General features: G+C 29.4%; 1 protein-coding gene across 1 annotated transcript; it reads left to right on the top strand.

The window, feature by feature from the left end:
- Positions 1–506: 506 nt before the first annotated feature.
- Positions 507–3054, top strand: LOC147078346 (putative odorant receptor 92a). The gene is made up of 4 exons (XM_085960456.1): positions 507–581; positions 1247–1351; positions 2524–2679; positions 2998–3054. Exons 1-4 carry the CDS (start codon positions 507–509, stop codon positions 3052–3054), a joined length of 393 nt encoding a protein of 130 aa, XP_085816582.1.
- The last annotated feature ends 8243 nt before the right edge of the window (positions 3055–11297 follow it).

Genomic DNA, 11297 nt, shown 5'->3' with positions numbered 1-11297 from the left:
CTCATGGCAGAGTGAATGCTGCCCTCAGTCAGCTCCTTCACTCGCTCGCTCCAGCGATGCTCTTCCTCTGCTTCGCCTTCTCTGTAGGCCACCCAAAACCATACGTTTCTTCAGGTTGTCCAGTCCACATAGAACAATATGTACAAAAAAACTGCAGAATGCGTCTCAGATATATTGTCGAGTGCCGTTGCTTTATCTGTAGTCTCTTGAAGTCTTTGATCTTGACTGGTTCGTCCTGGGCACTGTCCAAGAAATACAAAGCATTCGTCGCCAACACCACATCTCGAAGGCATCTATTGCCTTTCGCTCTCTTGCCTTCAGGGTCCACGACTCGACACCGTACAACAATATGGAAAACACTAGGTAATGTTAGCACAAGTTAAGCAAGCAAGCACGGTAGACACATGACGGGAGATATTTAATTGAATTATATCCTAAAGTAATATTACAACTTATGTACCTAAATGATTATCTTTTTTTTCAGAATTGTTAAGGAGTTTGCAGAAATGCTTGGGATAGTTTTACTGATGAACTTTGGTTTGGGGTCCATATTCATTTGTTTCACGGGGTTTACCTTCAGTGTACGTTATACTTAGTGTATGTTAAACTATTTTATAATTATGTATCTGAGAGCTAGACTACGTTAATTATAAATAGAGCCTTTCGGTAAAATGCAATTTAAAATTTTTCATTCCCTTAATTTTAATAAATTTACTTACGGCTTTTTTTTTAACGAATTTCAGATTTCTGTTATGAACACACTCAAGGTGTGAATTGGATTGTAAATATATTATAATTTAGATAAAAAATCTATTCCAAACTCATTTTTCGAAAAAATGGATTTTATACAGTCTAGCTCTGAAGTACAGATATATAAAATCATTATGACGACTGTTAGCTAAAATGGAAAATTACAAATCTTAAATGAATTAAAATTTATTTTAACCTAAAACCTGAACTGAAACCTGCATCCCTGAGAACCCCATAAGTATTTTGAAACCGGAACTTTTGAATCCAAAGCATGAAAGTATTAAACCAAAGAACTCCTTAAAAATGACGAGGTTCTGCAGGTTTCATCATTATATTATTTTTGATCATCAGTCATATGGCTGAATACTTGAATACTCTGGCTGAAATTATAGAGTCCAACCTAGAAAGTTCTAAAAAGTCTGCTTAATATATTTTGTGATAATATTACTTCTCTTTCTGAAATTTAATGTATATGTGTGGTATATTTATATTTCAGATGGTGGAAGATCTTCATAGGAAAATAAAGTTTTTCATATATTTCTGCACAATGATAGTGATAATATTCGATCATTGCTTTTTTGGACAACATTTATCTGATCTGGTAAAATTTAATTTGCTCGTCATTGCTTTTATTTGCACTGCTAGATGTAGGCAGTTCCCTCTAACAATCACTCCTTTATAATCCATTTTACCACTACCATTTTTACTCAGGAATATTAAGAATTAATTGAACACTTTATAGACTTCTCTAACATTAATTCCGGCAGATAAACATCCAATCAAATCAATATTCTAAAAACAAAAATTTTGACATCTCGAAAAAATAATCTAATCTATTATCTTTATATATTTCGCTGATTTACAGATATTAACCCAAATGTGAACACAATTTTTTAAAACAGGTATCAAATTGACTCAGCGTATCTATTCTAGACACAAGGCTGATATCCGCGGCTATCGAGAGTGGTTTATCATATTTATGTTTTGAGAAGTTAATTGGTACAATAAGTTGACCGTCTAAACTTTCAAAAAGTGCTATGTTTTAACAGTACCTCTCTTGGCTGTAGATTGTAGAAATTTTGACGGTTTAGACAGTTTAGACGGCTTACTTATTGTAACAATTATAATACCTCAATACATAAATATCAAATTCGATGCATATCTATAATAATATTATTATTATCATATTATATTTTTTTTTGGATATTCGTCTATCGTGATTTAGGCTGTTGAGAAATTGGCTGTTAGAATAAGGCCTTCAACTGATCCGTGTTATCCAATTGTCATTTATTTATTTAATGATTCACAGGCCGTCAGCAGTTTTGTATAACGCAGACTTGGTGAGAAAGGCAAAAATAAGTAGTTCATTACATACTATAATATTTTTTTGTATACAAAATTCACACAGTCAATTATTTCTTACAAGTAAGCACTTTTCACCTCATTCATATTACATTAAAGTGTTTTTATCACCAAAAGCCTGAGATACTGATGCTTTTATTTTAACCGTGTTGGGTTAAATAAAAAGACTTAAATGATCGAACAACCTTGCACCCATAAATAGTGTTATTAGTATATTAAGCATCGCTTATTTCTTAATATGTTCTTATGTTTTTCAATAAATACATTACTTATTTATTAATATGACAAATATATAGTCAGTTCTTATAATAATTACCTCTGATCAGTTTTTTTATCAATATTTATATTTTCAGTTATTTTTTTTGCAGAAGTTTATGTTCATTTAAAAGCCCGTGTATTTTTTTTCCACAGAGTGATGGAATTCCAGAGAGTATTTACTCATCTCTATGGTACATGACTGACCGCAAAGTGCAACGCAATTTGCAGATCGTAATACAAAGAGCCCAAAAGCCTTTGAAGATGTCAGCCATGGGCTACGTTGATATGAATTTCATTACGTTTACCAGGGTGAGTTGGGAAAAATCTACTAAAACATACTCTTTACTTCACTATATAACATATTTAGATGGTTTGACTATAATGCACCATTAAGCTCAATCATTTGCCAATAATTTAATTTTAGATAGAATTCCACATTTTTTGTGATCAGTACGATGTATCTACAAAATAACAAAATGTATTGCACCTAATCTATGTAGATATAAAAAAACAAATTTAAACGTTTATCTAGATAATAATTATTGTAATTTGAAACGTATTTTTCGATCAAACTATTTAAAATGTAGATATGAAAAAAATATTTTAATGGTACTTAACTTTTTTTAGGTAGTCAGTACATCCTGGTCATATTTCACACTCCTGAAAACGGTATACGAGAATTAATCGAGTATTATATTAATATTAGTATATTCATAATAATATACAACAATAAAATATGTTTAATTTCTCTTATTATCTAAATAAGTAGTATGTATTCGAAATATTTGTAGAATTGCTATTCACTAAAATTAAAGATTTTTAAAAAACAAAATAACATAAACGTGAGCTAAAATATAGCCCGAAGTTTATGGACGTAGAGTTATGTTTGTCGGCGAGAACGGTTATGTGTGAAATTAGCAACATATTTTTTTTTTGAATCTGTTTTTTTTATTGAATATTAATTGAATGGTTAACAAAATACAAAAGTTCAAAGCTGAGATATCACTGAGTTATACGCATAAAATGGCTACAGGAACTCATTTATCGTGTGCCCTGATGTTCCTCATCCGTTTAACTAACCTTGACGGTTCGATTAATTTAAATGTGAAATTTACCTTCAGGGGTCATCTTTGTCTACATAATGGTAAAATTTTTGTTTCGCTATGTTTAATTCTTCAAAAGCTGTAGAATATTTAAATGTAACACATTTTTATGAAGATTATTATTACCGAGCAGTTAGCGACTAATCTTGTCGAACACAAAAACGTAATTCAATATCAAAATGCAATATTTAATAAACCTTAGTTTAGATTATCTTATATATTTGGGGGTATAATAACACTGTTTTTTTTAGTAGTTAGGTATTTTATTTTATAATCACATTACTATTTGTAATTATAAAAGAAATATATAATATATTTATGTTGGAAAAATATATTTTTTCAGATTTATGAAGTACATAATTAACGTCATGTTATATTTTAATATCTTCACTGTGATACTAATAAAACACTTTACAAATATTGGTAAATATTTATTTAATTACATAAAGCGTTATTTTATCCCTAATTTTGTATTTCCTGTTTAGTATATATTATATATTTGTATGAGCTATCTTTATTGGGAGTTGGGTTGTCATTGTGTGCTCTTTTTCTCTATATATTCAAAACCTGACTGATTTACAAGTGGAAGTAAACTATTACCTCACCTATCACGCTCCAGTATTGGGCATAGGGGAAAAACAAGTTCACACCACTTCCCTATGTCCATCGCCAACTCTTGCGCCTCCTGCCATGCCAGACCTGCATGCAGCGCATATATTGTTTTTGTAACACCACTGCAGAGTAAGGGAGGACCAATCAAAGTTCAAAAGCCGAGACCTTTGAAGCTTAGTGAGATTCCACGTCTCACAGCCATACAGGACCATAGGCAGCACGCACGCGTTGCATAAACAACATGTAGTCCTCACAGAATACAGCCTTGACCTCCATGCGACACCAAGTTTGCTATATATCGCCACACCCATGCGGATTCCGGAGTGTAGGTATACGAAAATATTACGTAGTGATTGCGATATTTAAGAAAGTTAAATAATAATAAGTTAAATGAATAAATAAAGTGTTGTATGTATGAAATTTAATGTAGCCTTATTATGTTACATCTAATTTAATGCAGTCTTCCAATATATAGTTCCCGACAACCAGTTTTAGGAAACCTTATGTTAAAGAAATATTGTGTATCAACCACTTTGTTTTAATACAAATTATGTGTAATATATACGGATTTTGGTATATTATTAAGAATTTTAATAACAGCCAGTTTAATTAGTTAGACCAGTAAGTTTTTCTTTTTATAAATTCTTATATAATACAGCAACAATTAAATGAATAGCAAAGCTGGAAATGAATTAAAATATAATATCGACTTCCCCATGGAATAGCACACCAAATGAAAATAATGTGTTATTTACTTTTTCAGAAATATTTTAGTACTCAAATTAATAAACCGTAGAAAAACACATTTTGATTATTATTTCCAAAATAATTAATATCACAATAAAGATGATTATAAATACTTATATTATTCGTATTTTAAAGACGTAACTTATAATTTAAATATCATTGTCACACATTTTTTTCGGTGATTTTTTTGCACTCCTGAATAGTTGACATTTTTGAGTTAGTGTGTTATTCCATGAGGCAATCGATATAACGTTCGTTGGAAGTCAATTATCCATGACGGTAAATTTTCCATGCACAGTGATGGAAAACACTAAAGTATTGCTCGTATGATTAGTCGTAGCGCTCATATGATTGCGTAAATAAAGAGCCTTTAGTCACCAATCGTTGATTTTATCAAAATTATTATATTTTAAGATACATTAAGTGCGGGTAAGGAGAGTAAGCTAATTAAAGTATTTTTTCTCACCGGCTAAAACTGAAGACTGTCAAATATTTGCCTATTTAAAAAAAAATCCCGAACGACAGGATTAAATAATAACGTTCCTACCAGTCTTATTATTAATAGAAATTTATAAAAAAAAATATTAATGGAAAATATGAAGTTCTAATTAGAGGAAAATATAAAGGCTTATATTTTTATCTTTCTTCTTTCAATAGAACATTTTTAATAATGATATCCCTTTTATTAAAACCTCTTCAAATAAAATAGAAAAATCCTTTTATTTTTTGTACTCGGGAAAAGGTGAGCTGGTGGTATCTTAATTTCACTCTGTATAATGCACTTTTTTCTCTTTCTAAAGCTTCTTTTGTCCCTTCACCCCTGTGAGTCTGTTGCCACAGCAACATTTTGTATCGAGACTTACTTTTGAGTCGGGCGCATTTTATTGAGTCCTCACTGAAAAACCATAAGTCAATGAGTCTACTTTAAGTATATAATGAGAATTCGAAGGAAACTTTTGATCGTAATAATTATTTACGATCGCCCTTTTGCATAGAACATCAAAGTTTCTAAACCAAACGTCACTGTATAAATGTATTTATATTTTTCATTTGGAAATATATTTTATTAGGTCCCTACTTAATTGTACTTTCATTTTGATATTTTCCTTCGGTCAATTCCCAACACAGTCAACTTTTAGCTTCTTTATTACGTACATAATATGATATTAAAACACCAATTTTAAACAAAAAAAAATGTGATTATTAGTAACAAACTATTAAAAAGTGACGTTCCAAAATGTGCAAATGTGATATTGAGATAATAATGTTTTTATTATGTACATTTTATGATATTTTTGGTAAAATTATGCTTAATATTGTTTAAAATTATATTGAAACTGCAGCTTTTATTTGGGCGTTTCCGACGCATTTTGGAATGAATTATTAACCTTCTTACATTACATAGCTAATTATTAGAAAGACTATGCCTATACACTCAGTTTGTATAAAAAAACAATGTTTATCAATTTAAAATAAGCCCATTTTGAAACGTCATTTGTACACTATTTTAATATTATTCTACTGGGTTTTCGGTAAATTTATATCATCAAATCGATAATATAATCCACTATTTATAAGCCTTTGCCAACATCAGTAAAGGTTTTTAATTCCTTTCTTCTGCAACAAACTATAGCTTTGGCATATTCCTAAGGATTTTGTGCTTTTTTATAGATAGTCCACCTACTTCAGTGTAGATGTGTAGACTTTCATTTTCTATTTCAATAGAGACTATTAGGTGTATTATAGTGAATAAAAATCTCTTGGGTAGTTGAGTGTATTCCATTATTTTTACATTAACTAAGGTATTTTAGTAGTTCCACAATAAGTATTTCACAATGAATAGAAGTCGTGGTTGTAGCTTTCCTATGACTTTAGAAAGCTTTCTGAATAACTTTCTTTGATGTATATTGAGTTATTTCTTTTTTTACCACGTTTTTCTTAGCTCGTATCCTTATTTGTCCGGTGGTTGTTTATCCAGTACAAATCTTGCAATCGATTTTTAACTAACTTTCCAACTAGCTAGACATTTGAAACTTTTAGAATATATCAGAATACGATGCCAATGCATTCTTTTAATACTTTTAGCCATCTTTAAGTAGAATTGAATTCATTTTCAGTTAATTCTGTTTTGTATGAAAAGTTATTTCGGAAGAAATCCGTAAAAAGTAAAATACTATTATTGGTTGCTAAGGGATGTTCCTAGCAACTAAATTATTAATATATACGTGCGTTACTATGGCAATCAATATGAAATGTCAAAATGACATTTCAGTATTCTATAATATTTATTCAGTACCTATTTCTATCAAGTAAAAAAAAGTATTTATTAATACATAGGATTGTCAAGTTTATATGATTCAACAGAAAATTTAAAACGTGGTATATACAAAGTTCTTTTTATCTTGTAATTGTTTATAATAAGGATTACCACTCCTTCCATCAATTAATATGGGTGTAATAAGAGTTTGTCTATTAAAACATCTTAATTTTATTTATTATTAAAAATAAATAAATCAATCAAGTAATTACTTAATCTTTAGAAATCTAAGTTTTAAGAATCTTGTGTATAAACGCGTTTACCGAACGTCTCCCAAATAATTCTGGCTACGATACAAATGTAAAGAAACATTTCATTGCAAAACTTTTCTTGTTAGATTTTGTTTGTGAAAAAGTTTTATGCCCGTAAAAGTCGACGCTTCGAATAGCAAAGTTTATTATTTACCTTGTGTAAATCTTAATTGGAGACCATTTCACCGCTCAGGAAACCTCCGTACAATAAAACCAATTTGGTAATTAAACCAAATACACACAATGCCTTTAAATATTATTATTTAATCTTTTACAGCTTGATCTAAACCCTAACTTAAAACATTATTCATTCAGTGTACATGATTATTATGTTAATCATTCAAGACCTCGTGTACTTTATTGTAAATGTATTATGGAGATCATTCAGTATAATTATAATAAAAATAATACTGTCGACCGAGACTAACTATTTAAAAGAATTTAAATTCTTGTACTATTCCATTTGAGTCGTTTTTTGCGATCCAGTTTTCACCTTTCGGCGTTTTCAGGCACTATACAAACTCACTGATAGTAAATACACACTGAAAAAAAATACACTTAATTCTCGTTTATATAAATCAAACTATTCAATTTAATGCAATAAAATAACGTACAAATCTTATTACTTACTAAGTATAAAAAAATATTTTGAAATGTTTCTAAAAACCTATTGTCAATATTAATTATTTACTCAGTCAGCGCATTCATTTATTATTATTCATGAACAAGTTAAGTTTACCGATTATGTTTTCAGAGTCCAAGTCAGATTGTACGTTAATCAATTAAGATTTTTTATTTAACCAAAACTTCAATAAAATTACACAAATAAAACAGAAGAGATGAATCGAGTGTCTGTCGTTATTGAGAACCTGAAGCGTTAACTATTAATTGATAAAATAACATATTTTGAAAAACCTCAGAAACATACATATTATAAAACAATCTTCTTACTTTAAAAACTTTAAAACTTTTCTAATTGGTTCATAGGAGAATTTTTATTTCATTTTCACTGATTAAAGAATTAGGGTGCCGCAAAAGACATGATATTTTATGTTAAACCAGTATTCAATATTTAATACCGATAATCCAGAATTGATATTTTTTTTATTTCCAATTGCAATTAAGGATTTCAATACCGAATGAAAATGTCAAATACCTGTATTTCTTATTTAATACCTATATTCGTTAAAACATTTAAAAAAAAACGGAATTAATTATAGCTATTAAAATCTCTTTAAAACATTATTGTATAGCAACAACCTACCTACCTGTTATTATTATTATTTTGATATTTAAAAATATGTATTGATAATAATATTGTAGAACTTGTGAATTTTACAAATAATTTGAATATAGTGATAATTTTAACTAAAGCCCTCAAAAAAGTTCATCAAATTAAAATAAGTCCGGTAGCAGGTAAACTTCTTGAATTTAACGCTTGTACATAATAATTATAGATTAATTGAACATTTGTCACGGGTATTTTCTATATTGAAATAATATTATGGTGATCCATCGTGACAGTTATAAAGATATTTGATAGATTTTGTTTTATTATTATTTCACTTCTCAGTCAATATATTTACATTTTAGCAGCAAATATCTTATAATTCACTTTCAAACATATTTTTAACGAGTGTGCTTTATAATACCGAAAATTCCGGTAGTTTGGATTTTTAAAACCGGTATTTCGGTATTGATAAATACTGGAATACCGATTTTGAAATACCGGTATTTCAATCCCTAACTAATCCCTTTCACTCACGATGGCCGCGCGGCTTAAGCGTCGGACTATAGAGTCGTTCAGGTTCAGGTTCGAATACTGGGTCTGGCAAGTACACATATTGTTTTTAAATTGGTTTATGAGTCCGAGTATGGGCGTAATAGGTGAAACAAGTGGCTCTATTTCTCGTCAAAACAAAAATTTGTTAATACAAACATCCACTCTGTGGAGGCCCATATAATCTTATTAGGATCGGACATGGTCGAAAGAAGAAAGAATTACAATTCTTAACACAAGCAAAGACCTCAAACCAGACATTGAAATATTATTAATAATGACATAAACAAGTGACATTAGAAGAGTAGCTGGACTGAATTGTATGGAAAATTCATAAGACTAAAAAATGTGTCTTGCTTGTAATATGAAAACTGAAATACATAGTAATTTACTGTTTCATAGAATTAACTATTTTTAATATCCAACAAAGATCCTCAATATGTATTTTGCCACCCTGTACTAGGTAGATATATACAAGTAATAAAATAATGTACAGAGTGAACATCGATAGTAAAATACTCCCCTCGTATTGCATTGCAGAGTCAAAACCAAAGCAAACAAACCAACGGAAGCAGCGAGTGGAACGGACATGATAAATTAAAATTATTACCGGTGGTGTATGTACATACAGACTTGATACTAAGTTCTTCACATAGCTCCAAGTATATTCTTATTTACACACACTCAGATTTATTGACTTCTATCACAAAGAAGATTATGTGGTATGTACTATACATCATTGGTATATTGTAAGTTAAGATATAGGTATACACAATACGCAAATTTACACACATCAAATATAATTATTATGATATGAAGCGCCTAGTTTCAAAAGCCCCTAAATCGATTTTAGGTAGTTCTGAGAAAACTGAGAAAAAATTATATCTATTAAATCTGTGAACTTTATGTATTTATTTTTTAATTCGTTACATTCTAAAGAGTATTTTGGCTCTCCATTTTAGGGGTTTTTGAAAAGTACACCCAACCATTTTAGCGGGTTTTGAAATTTACCCTAATTTTTGATCATACATATTGATGGTTTTAGGCGTTTTTTAAAGTTCAATCTTTGGCTATCATATAGGTAACAAAAATATTCATCTAAATACATATCTAACTCAAAAATTTTCAATAACCGTTTTAGGGGCTTTTAAAACTAGGCGCTTCATATCACAGTTTGCGAAAAGACAACATTCATTCGGTATAAGACACTATTATACATGTGATATAGTATTAAAAACATTTAGACAATACAAATAAACTTAAAAACAATAAATATAACGCATCACTAAAATATCAGTGGCAAAGGGTGGGGGTAGGCTGTTAAGATCCGACATAAATAGTGCAGACTAGACTTTGTCAGTCATACGTATTTATTTTCATTGAACTATATATAACTATAAATTGCAGATATTGTCGGTAAGTTATTAAAATTCAGATAAACCAAGCCATAATTCAGGTAACAGTAAAAAAAATCAACTAGGTACATATAAAATTATGCCATTAAATCATATATAATTTTAGGTATAAGAATATTTTTTTATCTATTATATTTTGGTTTATGCAGGGGTAACATAGATTAAAAAAAAACTAACCAACGTTATCTGAATGAATACTCTTAATTTAATGAAAATAATCAAGTACGACTGACAAAGTGTATAATATGTGTTTACAGAGTCAACAAGTTGACAGCAAAAAACAATCATCACATTGACCATTTATATAATTAATAGGAGCATATTATTTATAGCTTAATTCTCACAATAACACATGCATTACAAATATTAATAGAAAAGAAAATTACCTCCGAACTTCGAGGGATTATATTAGTTAAAAACTGTAATATAACATTTAACATTTACAATATGAAAAAAACAACATAATATTCATAAGTATGTAGTAATAATATCATTATGCAAGTATCAAAGAATCAAAGTTTTTAAACACAGGATCAAAATCCTCTTAGAGGGGTGTGGTGCTTTACCTCATAAAGAAATCTTTATTGACTCGGCATGGGGTGACAATTTTATTAGGCGTCGTCTCGATGCGTTTTATTCAATAATTTCTCCGGAAATATTCGAGAGAACTTTTACAAGAGTCAGCGCTTTTCGGGCAATATT

Source organism: Rhyacophila brunnea, unplaced genomic scaffold (assembly GCF_057557595.1).
Source record: "Rhyacophila brunnea isolate RB1 unplaced genomic scaffold, BYU_Rbru_1.0 scaffold_11, whole genome shotgun sequence".
NCBI classification, from domain to species: Eukaryota; Metazoa; Arthropoda; class Insecta; order Trichoptera; family Rhyacophilidae; genus Rhyacophila; species Rhyacophila brunnea.
The sequence above is the reverse complement of the archived record's forward strand: the minus strand, read 5'-3'. Positions and strand labels throughout refer to the sequence as shown.